This window comes from Stomoxys calcitrans, chromosome 3, assembly GCF_963082655.1.
Source record: "Stomoxys calcitrans chromosome 3, idStoCalc2.1, whole genome shotgun sequence".
Taxonomy (NCBI): Eukaryota; Metazoa; Arthropoda; class Insecta; order Diptera; family Muscidae; genus Stomoxys; species Stomoxys calcitrans.
In genome coordinates, this window is record NC_081554.1 from 25,944,156 (window position 1) to 25,962,568 (window position 18,413).

General features: G+C 38.7%; 2 protein-coding genes across 2 annotated transcripts; both read left to right on the plus strand.

Annotated features, from left to right (window-relative positions):
• The first annotated feature begins 7,647 nt into the window (after window positions 1–7,647).
• Window positions 7,648–13,211, plus strand: LOC106090533 (glycerate kinase). The gene is made up of 3 exons (XM_013256761.2): window positions 7,648–8,045; window positions 11,902–12,771; window positions 12,834–13,211. The coding sequence occupies exons 1-3, from the start codon at window positions 7,758–7,760 to the stop codon at window positions 13,167–13,169; spliced, it is 1,494 nt and encodes a 497-aa protein (XP_013112215.2). The 5' UTR covers window positions 7,648–7,757; the 3' UTR covers window positions 13,170–13,211.
• LOC106090534 (protein PPP1R35 homolog) lies at window positions 8,407–9,028 on the plus strand. Its single transcript, XM_013256762.2, has one exon. The coding sequence runs from the start codon at window positions 8,562–8,564 to the stop codon at window positions 8,925–8,927; it is 366 nt and encodes a 121-aa protein (XP_013112216.2). The 5' UTR covers window positions 8,407–8,561; the 3' UTR covers window positions 8,928–9,028.
• Window positions 13,212–18,413: the final 5,202 nt, after the last annotated feature.

The following is an 18,413-nucleotide window of genomic DNA, read 5'->3' on the forward strand; positions in this document are numbered from 1 at the left end:
AGATTTTCTATGAAATTACGAATTTTTTGATGGAGTCACGAATTAAGGCCCATTTTCCTCTAGGACGCATAGTTTAGGAGATACAGCCATTTTAAGTTTTGCATGTGAAATTTCGATTTTTAATGGATTTTCGATGAAATTCCGAAATTTTTGATGGAGTCACGAATTAAGGGCCATTTCCCGCTAGGGCGCATAGTTTAGTAGATACATCCATAGTAAGTTTTGCATATGAAATTTCGATTTTTAATGGATTTTCAATGATATTACGATTTTTTTTATGGAATCACGAATAAAGGCCAATTTCCCTCTAGGATGCACATTTTAGGAGGTACAGCCATTTAACGTTTTGCATGTGAAATTTTGATTTTTAATGGATTTTCAATGAATTTCCAAAATTTTTGATGGAGTCAAGAATTTCCCATTTCCCTCTAGGACGCATAGTTTAGGAGATACAGCCATTTTAAGTTTTGCATGTGAAATTTCGATTTTTAATGGATTTTCCATGAATTTCCGAGTTTTTTGATGGAGTCACGGATTAAGGCCCATTTCCCTCCAGGACACATAGTCTGGGAAATACATCCCTTTTAAGTTTTGCATATGAAATTTCGATTTTTAATGGATTTTCGATGAAATTCCTAATTTTTTAATAGAGTCACGAATTAGGGCCCATTTCCCTCTAGGACGCATAGTTTAGGAGATACAGCCATTTTAAGTTTTGCATGTGAAATTTCGATTTTTAATAGATTTTCGATGAAATTCCGAATTTTTTGATGGAGTCAGGCATTAAGGCCGATTTCTCTCTAGGACGCATAGTTTAGGAGATACAGCCATTTTAAGTTTTTCATGTGAAATTTCGATTTTTAATGGATTTTCAATGAATTTCCAAAATTTTTGATGGAGTCACGAATTAGGTCCCAGTTCTCTCTACGCATAGTATGGCAGATACATCTATTTTAAGTTTTGCATGTGAAATTTCGATTTTTAATGGATTTTCGATGGCTTACCGAGTTTTTTGATGGGGTCACGGATTAAGGCACATTTCTCTCTAGGACGCATAGTTTAGGAGATACAGCCATTTCAAGTTTTGCATGTGAAATTTTGATTTTTAATGGATTTTCAATGAATTTCCAAAATTTTTGATGGAGTCACGAATTAGGTCCCATTTCCCTCTAGGACTCATAGTTTAGAAGTTACAGCCATTTTAAATTTTGCATATGAAATTTCGATTTTTTATGGTTTTTCGATGAAGTTCCAAATTCATTGATGGAGTCACAAATTAGGTCCCATTTCTCTCTAGGACGCATAGTTTAGGAGATACAGCCATTTTAAGTTTTGCATGTGAAATTTCGATTTTTAATGGATTTTCGATGAATTTCCGAGCTTTTTGATGGAGTCACGGATTAAGACCTATTTCTCTCTAGGACGCATAGTTTGGCAGATACATCTATTTTAAGTTTTGCATGTGAAATTTTGATTTTTAATGGATTTTCAATGAATTTCCAAAATTTTTGATGGAGTCACGAATTAAGTCCCATTTCCCTCTAGGACGCATAGTTTGAAGATACAGCCATTTTAAATTTTGTATGTGAAATTTCGAATTTTACTGGCTTTTCATGAAATTCCAAAATTTTTGATGGAGTCACGAATTAAGGCCCATTTCTCTCTAGGACGTATAGTTTAGGAGATACAGCCATTTTAAGTTTTGCATGTGAAATTTCGATTTTTAATGGATTTTCAATGAAATTCACAATTTCTTGATGGAGTCACGAATTAAGGCCCATTTCTCTCTAGGACGTATAGTTTAGGAGATACAGCCATTTTAAGTTTTGTATGTGAAATTTTGATTTTTAATGGATTTTCAATGAAATTCCACAATTTTTGATGGAGTCACGAATTAAGGCCCATTTCTCTATAGTTTAGGAGATACAGCCATTTTAAGTTTTGCATGTGAAATTTCGATTTTTAATGGATTTTCGATGAAATTCCAAATTTTTGATGAAGTCACGGATTAAGGCCCATTTCTCTCTAGGACGCATAGTTTAGGAGATACAGCCATTTTAAGTTTTGCATGTGAAATTTCGATTTTTAATGGATTTTCAATGAAATTCCAAAATTTTTGATGTAGTCACGGATTAAGGCCCATTTCTCTCTAGGACGCATAGTATAGAAAATACAGCCATTTTAAGTTATGCATGTGAAATTTCGATTTTTAATGGATTTTCGATGAAATTACAAAAATTTTGATGAAGTCACGAATCAAGTCCCATTTCCTTTTAGGACGCATAGTTTAGGAGATACAGCCATTTTAAGTTTTTCATGTGAAATTTCGATTTTTAATGGATTTTCGATGAAATTCACAATTTGTTGATGGAGTCACGAATTAAGGCCCATTTCTCTTTAGGACGCATAGTTCAGGAGATACAGCCATTTTAAGTTTTTCATGTGAAATTTCGATTTTTAATGGATTTTCGATTAAATTCCTAATTTGTTGATGTAATCATGAATTATGACCCATTTCTCTCTAGGACGCATAGTTTAGGAGATACAGCCATGTTGAGATTTGCATGTGAAATTTCGATTTTTAATGGATTTTCGATGAAATTCCGAGATTTTTGATGAACTCACGCATTAAGGCCCATTTCTCTCTAGGTGAAATTTCTCTCTCATGTGAAATTTCGATTTTTAATGGATTTTCAATGAAATTCCAAAATTTTTGATGGATTCACGGGTTAAGGCCCATTTCTCTCTAGGACGCATAGTTTAGGAGGTACAACCATTTTAAGTTTTGCATGTGAAATTTCGATTTTTAATGGATTTTCGATGAAATTCAGAATTTCTTGATGGAGTCACGAATAAAGGCCCATTTCTCTCTAGGACGCATAGTTTAGGAGATACAGCCATGTTAAGATTTGCATGTGAAATTTCGATTTTTAATGGAATTCAATGAAATTCCTAATTTTTTGATGGAGTCACAAATTAAGGCCCATTTCCCTCCAGGACGCATAGTTTAAGATATACAGCCATTTTAAGTTTTGAATGTGAAGTTTCGATTTTTAATGGATTTTCGATGAAATTCCAAAATTTTTGATGGAGTCACGAACTAAGTCCCATTTCCTTCTAGGACGCATAGTTTAGGAGTTACAACCATTTTAAGTTTTGCATGTGAAATTTCGATTTTTAATGGATTTTCGATGAATTTCCGAATTTTTTGATGGAGTCACGAATTAAAGCCCATTTCTCTCTAGGACGCATAGTTTAGGAGATACAGTCATTTTAAGTTTTTCATGTGAAATTTCGATTTTTAATGGATTTTCGATGGCTTTCCGAGTTTTTTGATGGAGTCACGGATTAAGGCACATTTCTCTCTAGGACGCATAGTTTAGGAGATACAGCCATGTTAAGATTTGCATGTGAAATTTCGATTTGTAATGGATTTTCGATGGCTTTCCGAGTTTTTTGATGGAGTCACGGATTAAGGCACATTTCTCTCTAGGACGCATAGTTTGAAGATACAGCCATTTTAAGTTTTGCATGTGAAAGTTAGATTTTTAATGGATTTTCAATGAATTTCCAAAATTTTTGATGAAGTCACGAATTAGGTCCCATTTCTCTCTAGGACGCATAGTTTAGAAGATACAGCCATTTTAAGTTTTGCATGTGAAATTTCGATTTTTAATGAATTTTCGATGAAATTCACAATTTCTTGATGGAGTCACGAATTAAGGCCCATTTCCCTCTAGGACGCATAGTTTAGGAGATACAGCCATTTTAAGTTTTGTATGTGAAATTTCGAATTTTAAAGGATTTCAATGAAATTTGGAAATTTTTGATGGAGTCACGAATTAAGGCCCACTTCCCTCTAGGACGCATAGTTTAGGAGATACAGCCATGTTAAGATTTGCATGTGAAATTTCGATTTTTAATGAATTTTCGATGGCTTTCCGAGTTTTTTGATGGAGTCACGGATTAAGGCCCATTCATCTCCAGGACGCATAGTTTAGGAGATCCAGCTATTTTAAGTTTTGCATGTGAAATTTCGACTTTTAATGGAATTTCGATGAAATTCTGAATTTTTTAATGGAGTCACGAATTAAGGCCCATTTCCCCCTAGGACTCACATTTTAGGAGATACAGACATGTTAAATTTTTCATATGAAATTTCGAATTTAAATGGATTTTCGATGAAATTCCAAATTTTTGATGAAGTCACGGATTAAGGCCCATTTCTCTCTAGGACGCATAGTTCAGGAGATACAGCCATTTTAAGTTTTGTATGTGAAATTTCGAATTTTACTGGCTTTTCAATGAAATTCCAAAATTTTTGATGGAGTCACGAATTAAGTCCCATTGCTCTCTAGGACGCATAGTTTAGGAGATACAGCCATTTTAAAGTTTGCATGTGAAATTTCAATTTTTAATAGATTTTCAATGAAATTCCAAAATTTTTGATGGAGTCACGAATCAAGGCCCATTTCCCTTTAGGACACATAGTTTAGGAGATACAGCCATTTTAAGTTTTGTAAGTGAAATTTCGATTTTTAATGGATTTTCGATGAAATTCTTAATTTTTTGATGGAACCACGAATTAAGGCCCATTTCTCTCTAGGACGCATAGTTTAAGAGATACAGCCATTTTAAGTTTTGTATGTAAAATTTCGAATTTTAATGGATTTCAATGAAATTCGGAAATTTTTGATGGAGTCACGAATTAAGGCCCATTTCTCTCTAGGACGCATAGTTTAGGAGATACAGCCATTTAAAGTTTTTCATGTGGAAATTCGATTTTTAATGGATTTTCGATGAATTTCCGAATGTTTTGATTGAGTCACGGATTAAGGCCCATTCCTCTCCAGGACGCATAGTTTAGGAGATACATCTATTTTAAGTTTTGCATATGAAATTTCGATTTTTAAGGGATTTTCGATGAAATTCCCAATTTCTTGATGGAGTCACAAATTAAGGCCCATTTCTCTCTAGGACGCATAGTATAGGAGATACAGCCATTTTAAATTTTGCAAGTGACATTTCGATTTTTAATGGATTTTCGAAGAAATTCCCAATTTCTTGATGGAGTCACAAATTTAGGCCCATTTCTCTCTAGGACGCATAGTATAGGAGATACAGCCATTTTAAGTTTTGCATGTGAAATTTAGATTTTTAATGGATTTTCGATGAAATGCCGAATTTTTTATGGAATCACGAATTAAGGCCCATTTCCCTCTAGGACCCATAGTTTAGGAGATACAGCCATTTTAAGTTTTGCATGTGAAATTTCGATTATAATGGAGATACAGCTTTTTTAAGTTTTGAATATGAAATTCCGAATTTTAATGGATTTTCGATGAAATTCCGAAATTTTTGATGGAGTTGCGAATAAAGGCCCATTTCTCTCTAGGACGCATAGTTTAGGAGATACAGCCATTTTAAATTTTGCATGTGAAATTTCGATTTGTAATGGATTTTCGATAATATTCCGAATTTTTTCATGGAGTCACGAATTAAGGCCCATTTCCTCTAGGAAGCACAGTTTAGAAGATACGGCCATTTTAAGTGTCGCAAGTGAAATTTCGATTTTTAATGGATTGTCGACGAATTAAGACCCATTTCTCTCTAGGACGCATAGTTTTGGAGAAACAGCCATTTTAAGTTTTGCATATGAAATTTCGATTTTAAATGGATTTAGAAGTGATTTCCTAATTTTTGATGGAATCACGAATTAAGGCCCATTTCCCTCTAGGACGCATAGTTTAGGAGATACAGGCATTTTAAATTTTGCAAGTGAAATTTCGTTTTTAATCCATTTTCGATGAAATTCCAAAATTTTTTAATAGAGTCATGAATTAAGACCCGTTTCTCTCTAGAACACATAGTTTAGGAGATACAGGCATTTTAAGTTTTGCATGTGAAATTTCGATTTTTAATGGATTTTCGATGAAGTTCCGAAATGTTTGATGAAGTCACAAATTAAGGCCCATTTCCCTCTAGAATGCAGGCCCATTTCTCTCTAAAACGCACAGTTTAGCAGATACAGCCGTTTTAAATTTTGAATATGAAATTTCGATTTTTAATCGATTTTCGATGAAATTCCAAATTTTTTGATGGAGTCACGAGTCATTTCCCTCCAGGACGCATAGTTTAGGAGATACAAGCCATTTTAAGTTTTACTTGTGAAATTTCGAATTTTAGTGGATTTTCGATGAAATTGCGTATTTTTTGATGGAGTCGCGAATTAAGGCCCATTTCTCTCTAGGACTTATTTCGATTTTTAATGGATTTCCGATAAAATTCCGAAAATGTTTCGATGGAGTCTTGAATTAAGTAGGACTTAATTCAAGAAGAAATAGGCTTTCCCTCTAGGACGCATAGCCCGCCATTTTAATTTTTCCATGTGAAATTTCGATTTTTAATTGATTTTCGATGAAATTCCAAATTTTTTGATGGAGTCACGAGTCATTTCCCTCCAGGACGCATAGTTTAGGAGATACAAGCCATTTTAAGTTTTACTTGTGAAATTTCGAATTTTAGTGGATTTTCGATGAAATTGCGTATTTTTTGATGGAGTCGCGAATTAAGGCCCATTTCTGTCTAGGACTTATTTCGATTTTTAATGGATTTCCGATGAAATTCCGAAAATGTTTCGATGGAGTCTTGAATTAAGTAGGACTTAATTCAAGAAGAAATAGGCCTTCCCTCTAGGACGCATAGCCCGCCATTTTAATTTTTCCATGTGAAATTTCGATTTTTAATGGATTTTCGGAGGAGGAGAACGAGGCCACCGTAGCGAAGAGGTTAGCATGTCCGCCCATGACGCTGAACGCCTGGGTTCGAATACTGGCAAAATCATCACAAAACAAATTTCAGCAGTGGTTTGCCCCTTCTAATGCTGACAACATTTGTGAGGTACTATGACACGTAAAACTTCTCTCCCCTTATCATTGAGCTTAAACATGAATCGGACTGCACTCATTGATATGTGAGAAGTTTGCCCCTGTTCCTTAGTGGAATGTTAATGGGCTAAATTTGTATTTGTAATGCATATTCGATGATACCTCAACTTTTTTGATGGAGTCAAGAATTTAGGCCCATTTCCCTCTGGACGCACAGTTTAGGAGGTTATAAGTTTTGCATATGGAATTTCGTTTGTTTGATTCAAAAACAGACTTCAGATTCCTGATCCTGGTGTCAACCTACATCTACATACCAAATTTCATTCAAATCGGAGGTGCGCGTTATAAAATGCAATTTTTGCCTTCAGTTTGTCGTTTTGGAGTACCTTTTGCGTGGATCGTGCTTCAAATTAAAACTTGGCAGAATTGAGCACTACTGCACCTTAACCATCTGAATGGCATTTTGCCGTGTTTTATTTTATTCTCTTTTTATCAAATAGAAATCGGATGCATTTTTTGTTATTCCAGAGCCAAGTTGTGCTAGAAAGGGATCGGTATCATGCGATAACAGCTTATTATAACTGAGTTGATGGTAAATTAAAACATTACAATTGTTTATCTATTTGTACTCCTATTATTGTAAGGCCCTATAAATTACTCACGTATGACGGAGCACGCAATCGAACATAGCACCATACGTTTTCTACTAATTCCTATATCAGCTGCTGGTCTTATCTCTTTCATTGCGATTTCACAGCTGTGTTTGTTTTTGTTGCGGAATTAGCAGATTGCCACAGATTAAAGTTTTTAGTGACAGAGATAGGATGTGAACAACGAAAATTTATTGAAAACCTATAAACAGCATACATAATGTGCAATCGTCTACAACATTTACAAAATCTAAAAAACGTATTCCTCAAATCTGTGGAGTCGGTGCAGCCACACAATTTGCTATCATCCGCCAACAACTACAATTTGGTGCCACGGCCATTGGGTGATGGCAAAAAATTATGCATACAACTGCAAGGAAAGTGTGTAGATATTAGTGATAAACGTTGTCATGCAGTGGGTTTTGGAAAGGCAGTCTTGGGCATGGCGGTGCAATTGGAGGCAGCCTTAGGAGATGCATTGCAACAGGGTATTTTAAGCATACCAAAGGTAAGTGGTAAAGACTTGGTGCAGCAGACCTTATCGATAGCGGTGGGGCTCATAAATTATTTTGATAACATTTATGTTGGTTGTTGTCCATGGTAATAGGGAACTTTTGTAACGGTTTTATTGTACTATGGTATAATTAAATTCAGTGATAATAAATATTAGTGTACCCTGCAGAAACATGTACGAATATTCATATTAATCCCACATTCAATTAGTTCTAAAACAACATCAACAGCTTCTACTCCAAAGATGTTTTGTTTTCTATTTTGTGTTATCGATTTATCGAAATTTTGTTATAACCGATAAAAATACATCAGTTGATTGTAAAAACAGCCGCTGTACAAGCAAACAGCTGTAACCGTATACGATCCTAAAATCTTCTCATATATGGCTACCGCTAAATTTATATTTTCGAAACAAAGTTTATAACAATTGGTCATAAATAATTCATTATATCTTTGGTCAAAAATTTCCTAATAGTGTATTATCTACAACTGTCTTTTAAATCGTTGCAACATGGAAAAACCTCGCCTTTATACCACACTCCGACAACTTCGCCAAGGCAAATCGATACAAAATCAAAAACCTCCAGATGTGCCCGAAGATGTTATATTACCTTCAGAAACCTCCAAGAAGCTTAACTTTGGTGAAACCAATAAAATTTTTAAAAATTTGCTACCAATAAATGTGAATGATTCCATACTGCCACCTCAGAATGTCTTTCGTACTCAAAAAGTTCATAAGAATATGGATCCATCTTTACTACCGGACCTAAGGGATTACTTACAGCCGCTGCCGCCATTTAGTCATGTCATACCAGAACCCGAGTTACATCTTGAGTTTAACTATTCCCGTGGATTTGATGTGTATAAAAATCTTTAAGAAGCTTCACCACGTTGGATTATAAGTTCTAAAGTATTTTAAGTTAGTGCATACAAAATTTTAAGCTATGAATTATATATTTTTTAATTTTAATTTGTTAATTATGTTGTTGTTGTTGTTGTTGTTGTAGCAGTGTGTTGTGTTCTATCTTTCGCCTGCTGGAGTCTGTTATATATCCAGATCCAGGACTGATCTGCGACTGAGGTGGAGTGCGTCCAGAGGTATCTGGGTATGAGTCGAGTGGGTCTGGCTGGGTAGTTAAACAGATGACGTATGTTGTGTGGTGCCCGGTCACAATCGGGACATACATCCAGCACGTTGGCATCAATCCTTGTTCTGTAGGAGTTGAGAAGGCTGCATCTGCCGGATCGTAATTAAGCCACTCTGGTTTGCTGGGGGTGATCAATTTCTTCAGGTGCAATGGTAGGCGGTTGTTTTCCAAAGACAACATTCACCCGGCAGTTATTCACCGCATACCGTGTCTCCATTATTGTTGTTCAGACCACTCTGGTGCTGCATGACTTACCATATACCGCCCAATTGCTTTGTACGTGGTCAACAAAGTCTCTTTGTCAACAAGGTTTCTTTGTCAACAACCCAAAAGCTGCCGGCAAGTAACATGAGGACCTTGTTTCTACTTTTGACTACATCGTAAATTGCTGTGGCATGTGGGGAGAATATATAAGAGCTGTTAAATGTGACACCAAGTATTTTGGGATACTTGATGGTCGTAACTGTCACTCCATGGACCATCACTTTCAGCTCCATGAAACTCCGGCTGAAGATTTGGTGGCAGAAATCTTGCAGCAAAATAAGAGGCAAGTTCGTTGGGTTGTTGTTGTTGTAGACACATTTTCATGTGGAGGTGGCGATCCTCGTCAAGCTCCTGTAGGTGAGCAAGCTCGTTCCGGTCCAAAGGACCAATCATTCCACTATCCGTAAACCGGTAGCTCGCAACTAAGCTTCTCGTGATAGCAACGAACACACAGATCGGACATCAATGTTCCAGTTTGTGTGGTGCTCACAGCTATCCCGTGCCGAGAGTTCGTTGGATGGGGGCCTGATGTCATGATCGTACAATCGTCCGCATATGATACGATCTCCATGTCATCTGGAAGGAGTGGAATGGAGGATAAGTAAGGGTTAAACAATGTCGGAGATATTACCCCACCTTGGGAAACTTTCTGTTTCACTCTAGGGGTTTTTAACTTCTTACATCTACCACCATAGCGCAGAGGTTAGGATGTCCCTCTATGACGCTGAATGTCTGGGTTCGAATCCTGGCAAGACCATCAGAAAAAATTTTTTCAGCGGTGGTTTTCCCCTCCTAATGCTGGCATCATTATGGGAGGCCACCGTAGCGCCGAGGTTAGCATGTCCGCCTATGACGCTGAACGCCTGGGTTCGAATCCTGGCGAGAACATCAGAAAAAATTTTCACCAGTGGTTTTCCCCTCCTAATGCTGGCAACATTTGTGAGGTACTATGCCATGTAAAACTTCTCTCCAAAGAGGTGTCGCACAGCGGCTCCCCGTTCGGACTCGGCTATAAAAAGGAGGCCCCTTATCATTGAGCTTTAACTCGAATCGGACTGCACTCATTGATATGTGAGAAGTTTGCCCCTGTTCCTTAGTAGAATGTTCAAGGGAAAATTTTACATTTTTATATCTAAATTTCACAAACGACTTGCGACCACACAGATAATTCGTGACCCAGTGTTTCTTGCCTGGCTGGAAGGATGCGTTGGCGAAGTCCTCAAATAGTTTGGTATGACTGATCGTGTCGACGCTTTGGATAGGTGATTTCCACTAGGACCGTCCTATCACATGGCCTGGGCTGATTGAAGCCACGTCAAATATTTGCGGTGATGGCATGCAAAGCTGTTGTGTCTTGCTGTCTTCGAAATCCATGTTGATGCTCAGCGAATTGAAATGGCGCATCTCTTCGTGTCAGTCACTAGGGTCTTGTCTGGGTTTAGTGGGGTCCGTGCAACGAATCCAATCATGCTCGTTTGTGAGTACCACTTCTTGCGCCGGAAAATTGGGCCGACCGGCTGGTATAAAGCAAGCGGCTGCTGCGTTAATGATGTCTTGGGGAATTTGAGGGGGGTGTCAGTTCACTAATGCAACGATTGGTGTACTATCTGAAGACCTATCGATTATTCTGATTGATAAACGTCCGGCGCTCAGAGGTTGTAAAATCGGGTGGTTGGTGAGAATTTATTTGGAGGTGATCTGAGCCCAAAGAAATTACGGCTTTCCATGATACGTCACTCAGGAGATGTTGTTGTTGTTGTAAGCAAGCTCCTTCCGATCCAAAGGACAAATCGCCGTAGGAACAGGGTGGCCATTGGTTATTTAAAGGCGCCAATAACTCGCTTTGTCATATCGGGCATCATAGGCACTCAGCATTTGTGCAAGAGCCGGTGCTGACCGGCCACTCACTGAGTCTCTCCGCTCGCTTTGGCTGATTGTCAAATGCAAATGCGGCCTCGGACAATCAGCGATTTTCGAGAGCAGAGTCTCAGTGAGAAGTCAGGTGGCACTGGTCCTTAATTCAATACTGAGTGTCAATGATTAGGTTGGGTAAGGTTAAGTTGAAAAGAGGGTGCAAATTTTAATCCGCCCCATGCCACTATGGACACACACCTAAGCCAGTAATCGGCTGTAAAGTAACCTCTAAAAATCGTTAATTGTTTTCAATACCACTCCCCTAAGTTGGTTCTTGTCTGGTATTGTGTCCCCACCTGTGCCAATGATACTCGAGATGACAAGGCGAGTTTTTGGTGCCTTGAATGGCCAACATCAGCATCTGTTCCCAGGTTAGGGGCGGCTGGAGGCGAGCTCATATCTCTTGACCACTTAAAGCCACCGCTATCTTAATAGGCTTCTTGGTATCTATTGGTGGGAAAACAAGGGAAAGATGACATATTCACATACATGCAATGACTGATTCTATCCATTCTTATCTTTCAGGGTAGTCGCCATCAATTTCAACATCATAAAAATATGTGCCTTAAAACTGACACCGTATTCAAAGTCTATGAGGGAGCGGAAAATAATCAACCCGATGATATTGCCCTTCAAGCTGCCATGGACATAAAGAATTTAGCAAAAACCTTAACCAAAAACGACATTCTATTCGTTTTGATATCTGGCGGTGGTTCAGCTCTACTGCCCCTACCCAAAGAACCTTTAAAGTTGACGGAGAAAATGCAACTCATCAAAAGTCTAAGCAATAAGGGAGCCTCTATACAAGAAATGAATCAAGTACGCATTGCCTTGTCCTCCATTAAAGGAGGACAATTAGCTGCGGCCGCTTCTCAAGCTTCTGCCGTTATATCTTTTGTAATCAGTGATATTGTTGGAGATCCTGTAGACCTAATAGCCAGTGGGCCCACTTGGGTGGCGGCCTCAAGACAAACTACACCCCAAGAGATATTGGAGAAATATAAATTATGGAATGATTTACCGCAGCACATTAAAATGGTCATACACAAAGGCGACACTAATGAAAACCAACAGCTGCTGAATAACACCATATATGTGGTGGGTGATAATCGTGTGGCCACTTCAATGGCCGTATCAGAAGCCATTAACTGCAATTATAATCCATTTATAGCCTCCACCACCATGCAAGGAGATGTGGGGGCTTTGGTGGAAGCCTACTGTGATTTCCTAAAGGCCATCTATGAGTTTCAAAATGGAGTGATTGAAGAATTTGAATTGAGCAAAAGATTTCCCTTTGATTCAAGAATTTTTCAACATTTTCTTAAAACGTTGCTGATGTGCCAAAAGACCAAAAAGCCGTTACTATTGATAACTGCTGGGGAGCCCACGGTGAAGGTAAGTATTTGCCAATCAATGAAAATAAATGTCATATTTAAGCATATTTTTCATTGTTCTAGGTAACTGGCACCGGTCTTGGAGGCCGCAATCAGCAACTGGCCTTGCTTTTGTCCTTGGAATTCCATCGCCATGAACTTTTGCGCAATGTCTGCTTTCTTAGCGCTGGCACCGATGGCATAGATGGACCCACAACTGCAGCTGGAGCTTTGGCCTGCTCTGAAGTTGTTGACGATTTCTTGAAACAAAATTCCAATGACTACAAAGCTTTGCAATCGTTTGTAGACAATAACGATTCGTTTAATTTTTATAAACAACTTAATGGTGGAGACTATCATGTGATCACTGGCCACACTGGAACTAATGTTATGGACATGCATTTATTTTTGTTGTTATAATAAAAAGAAAGAATGGGAGACCTTTGGAACACCGAAACTAAATTGTGAAACAGGAAGAAAAGAAATTTATCAAAATTTATGGAACATGCAATTGGCGTTGACTTTTCTCACGACTTGTTTTAAGTCAAGAAATTAAAAATTGAATAGGAAATAGGAAAAACTCGGTAAGCACATGTCATTATTTTTGTCATTACCAATAGAAGATATATAATTACCTTAGCAGCATTTATCGAATACTAGCTGACCCGGGCCCGCTCCGCTGCGCCTTCTTTTACTTTATATGGAACAAAAGTTTCCTTGGAATATTTATTTTCGATAATTAAAGATCTTTTAGTGAAGTACCATGCTACGAAAATAGTATATCGCTTGACTAACAATTTAACAATATAAGTGCCTTTATCTGAATCCTATATGATCTTTATTGGTCTACGAATTTAAGTTTGGATGTAAGGTGTACTCCATTCTTAAAATACTTCATTTCAGCCCGATATTCTCATGATGTCTGATTTAGTGGTGTTTTCGGGGGAGAGGTGGTCCCCCAGATACTTGGCCCTGAAAAAATATAAGCATCGTGCTCTTCTCTCAAATACCATTTACTTCAACCCCATATTGTCATTGGCTTAAGAGGAGTTTATAGGATGAGGCGTCCCCCAAACACATGGCCCCAAAATAGGTTATCAAATTCGTTATCGTATCTCAAATACCTTACATTTGAGCCACATATTGGCATGGTCGAAAAATTGCCCTAAATACATGGTCCTACATTTGGATATCAAATTCGTATTCTACTCCCAAATACCTTTATTTGAGCCCCATATTGCGGTGGTCTTAAAAAAATTGCTCTTTGTGGGGTATTTTGGGAAAGGGGTAGACGCCCAGAAAATTGGTCCCGAAAATGGGTATCAATTCTTGCTCTACCCCCCAATACCTTTAATTTAAGCCCCACATTGTCATGGTCGGTAAATATGCCCGATTTAGGGGTGTGCTAAGCCCTGAAAATAAATCAGCAACGTGCTCAATTCTCATATATCTAAATATCATTTACTTGAACCCCATATTGCCCCACATTGCCCTCAAAATTCGATATCAAATTCGTTTTCTAATCTCATTTAAACTCCTTATTGCAAAAGTCAGCAAATATGTCCGGTTTGGGGTATTGGCCCTAAAAACTATGTATGTTAAATTCCACTCTCTTTAAGACCCAAATTGTCTTAATGAGCAAATACGTCCTATTTGGCTGGTGGGATGTCCGCCAGACAGTTGGCTCCTAATGTTGATATCAAATACGTGGTCTGCTCCCACATACCTTTAATTTGAGCCTTGGGGGATGGGCGGCTACTCAGTGAGTTGGCCTTGAAAATATATATAGGATATGCGGTTCACTTTAAAAATCCTCTTGATTTGAGCCTCATATTGCAATAGTCAGAAAATACTTACTATTTGGGTGGTGTTGTAGGGGTGGGGTGGTCCCATAGACACTTTTTCCGAATATTAATATCAAATTCTTGCTTTACTCCCAAAGACCTTTCATTTGAGCCCCATATTGCTATGGTCGTAAATTTGTCCCCTTGGGGGGATGTTTTTAGTGAAAGGCCCTCCAAACGCTTGGTGTCATATTCGGATATCAGATTCGTATTCTACATTCAAATACCTTTTATTTAAGTCCCATATTCCCGTGGTCAGTAAATAAGTCTTTTTTGGGGGTGTTTTGGGGAAGGGGTGGACCACCAGAAACGTGGTCCCACATTTGGATATCAGATTCGTATTCTACTCGTAAATACCTTTCATTTGAGGCCCATATTGCCATGGTCGGTAAATATGTCCGATTTAGGGGTGTTTTGGGGCTTGGGGTGGTCCCCCTAGCACTTGGTCCGACAATTTGATATCAGATACGTTTTCTTATCTTAAATACCTATCATTTGAATCCCATATTGTCGTGATTGGTCTAAATATATGTTTGGTAGGTTTTAGGGTGGGGCAGCCCCCCTAGGTACCCCATCCGAATTGTGGATACCGAATTTGTTAAGGTACTATATGAAAGCACACAAAATTTCGCTTAAATCGCACCACCCATCTCCGAGATCTGGCGTTTCTGAAAATTAGGGTAAGGGGGAGGATCCGCCCCCCCTTTATATATCAAAAAATGTAGTACCTTATTTTCACCACAGGGTCATTATGCACCATCTGTGAAAATTTCAAGAAAATCGGTTCAGCCGTTTCTGAGTCTATAAGAAACACACAAACATACAAACAAACAAACAAATCTACAAACAAACACAAATTGATTTTTATATATAAGATATTTTCCATAAAAAGAGCAAATGAATGAACAGTTATTGACAGTGACACTAGGTGGCCCGATGTGTTTAGCTAAATTCTAAATTAAATCCTCCACCATAGGATGGGGGCATACTAATTTCGTCATTCTGTTTGTAACTCCTGGAAATATTCGTCCAATAGGTTGGGTTGAAAAGAGGGTGCGGATGTTAATCCGCCCCATGCCACTATGGACATACACTTAAGCCAGTAAGCGGCTTGTTGTGTGCTCTAAATACTAAAAAAAGCCGAGCCATGGAAATGCTCCAAAGTCTCATCATCTTCGTCGCATGCCTTACACATGCTATCACTTGCCGCACTGATTTAACATAAGTGAGCTCGTAGTCCTATGTGTCCCATCATGATACCTATAGCTATACTAACCTCCTTCTTACTTGCTTTCAGTAATACTTACTTTACTTTAATTGGCTATGGCAGAATATTTGTTCCACTAGCCGAACGTAGAATAGCGTTCCAAGCGCCTCGATCTTTTGCGCTCTGACATCAACTTGATCTTCCCATCGGGCTTTTGGTCTTCCCGGTTTGCGTGTACCACCGTGTTTGCCTTCAAAAGACTTCTTTGCTGGAGCTTCTTTATCCATTCTGACAACATGACCTAGCCAACGCAGCCGTTGAATTTTGATGCGTGTAACTATGCTATCGTCGTCATACAGCTCATACAGCTCGTGGTTCATACGTCGCCTATATTCTCCATTAACGCAAAGTGGTCCATATATTTTACAAAGAATCTTTCTTTCAAATAGTCTTCTTCTTCTTGGAGCTTCTTTATCCATTCTGACAACATGACCTAGCCAACGCAGCCGTTGTATTTTGATGCGTGCAACTATGCTATCGTCGTCATACAGCTCGTGGTTCATACGTCGCCTATATTCTCCATTAACGCAAACTGGTCCATATATTTTACGAAGAGTCTTTCTCTCAAATACTCCAAGTACTGCCTTATCTGCTTTCACAAGTACCCATGCTTCAGAACCATATAACAGCACGGGTAGTATCAGTGTCTTGTATAGTGTAATCTTCGCCTGTCGAGAGGTGGCCTTGTATCCCACAACTTGAACTTTCCATCGGGCTTTTGGTCTTACCGGTTTGCGTGTACCAACGTGTTTGCCTTCAAAAGACTTCTTTGCTGGAGCTTCTTCATCCATTCTGACAACATGACCTCGCCAACGTAGCCGTTGTATTTTGATGCGTGTAACTATGCTATCGTCGTCATACAGCTCATACAGCACGTGGTTCATACGTCGCCTATATTCTCCGTTAACGCAAACTGGTCCATATATTTTACGAAGAATCTTTTTTTCAAATTCTCCAAGCACTGTCTCATCTGCTTTTACAAGTACCCATGCTTCAGAACCATATAACAGCACGGGTAGTACCAGTGTCTTGTATAGTGTAATCTTCGCCAAAGTAGCATCTGTTTGCCAGTATAATTCTTCGCTTAATCTCAAAACTGGTGTCATTGGTTTCGGTTACGGCGGTGCCGAGGTAGATAAAGTTACTGACTGTCTCAAAGTTGGGCTTTTTGGGAGTTGAAACCATCCACTTCGTCTTATCTCCGTTTACTTCCAGACCCATTTTCTCTGATTCTCTTTCGATTATTTCAAAGGCTGTAGTTACTACTTCCGGTGACCGACCTATGATATCCATGTCGTCGGCATAGGGGAGTAGCATGTGTTCTCTTATGATTAATGTGCCATATCTATTCACATCTGCATCTCGTATAATCTTCTCCAACAGGATATTAAAGAGATCACACGATAGGCTGTCTCCTTGTCTGAAACCTTGTTTGGTATTAAATGGTTCGTAGAGATTCTTTCCTATTCTTACTGAGAAACGCGTATCAGCAAGTGTCATCCTGCAGAGTCTTATTAATTTTGCAGAGATACCAAACTCAGACATGGCTTGAAATACCTTTGAACGTAAAGGAGTATAGAAGGCGGCTTTGTTGTCAACAAAGAGATGGTAGGTGTTGATTTGTTCTTCTCGGGTCTTTTCCAGGATTTGGCGCAGTGTGAATATCTGGTCTAGGGTGGATTTACCAGGTCTAAAGCCGCATTCAATTATCTCATTGACTTTAGGTTTTAATCTTTCACACAGTACGCTCGAGAGTATCTTGTATTCCTCTATATTTGGCACATTCCTTCTTGTCTCCTTTCTTATGTACGGGACATAGTATGCTGAGTTTCCAATCATCGGGTATGCGTTCTTCTAGCCAGATTGCGCAGATAAGCTGATGCATACGCCTTATCAGCGTGTCACCTCCGGTCTTAAATAGTTCAGCGGGTAAGCCGTCGGCTCCTGCTGCCTTGTTGTTCTTCAGTCGGGTCACTGCTACTTGGACCTCATTCTGACTAGGAGATAAACATTCTATACCATCATCAGGGATTGGTTCTGCGGTATCCGCTTCGCCGCCAACGTCGAACAGTTGGGTAAAATGTTCTTTCCATATCCTCAGCATGTTATCTGTGTCAGTTACCAGATTTCCTTCTTTGTCTCTGCAGGAGGATGTGCCTGCACTAAAGCCATCGGTTTGATGTTTAGTTCTTTGGTAGAATTTCCGGACTTCATTCTGTCTCCTGTACATCTCAATTCGCTCACACTCACGTCTTTCCATTTCCTTTTTATACCCTCCACCATAAGATATACTAATTTCGTCATTCTGATTGGAACTACTCGAAATATTCGTCTGAGACCCCATAAAGTATATATATTCTTGATCGTCGTGAAATTTTATGTCGATCTAGCCATGTCCGTCCGTCCGTCCGTCTGTCCGTCGAAAGCACGCTAACTTCCGAAGGAGTAAAGCTAGCCGCTTGAAATTTTGCACAAATACTTCTTATTAGTGTAGGTCGGTTGGTATTTTAAATGGGCCATATCGGTCCATGTTTTGATATAGCTGCCATATAA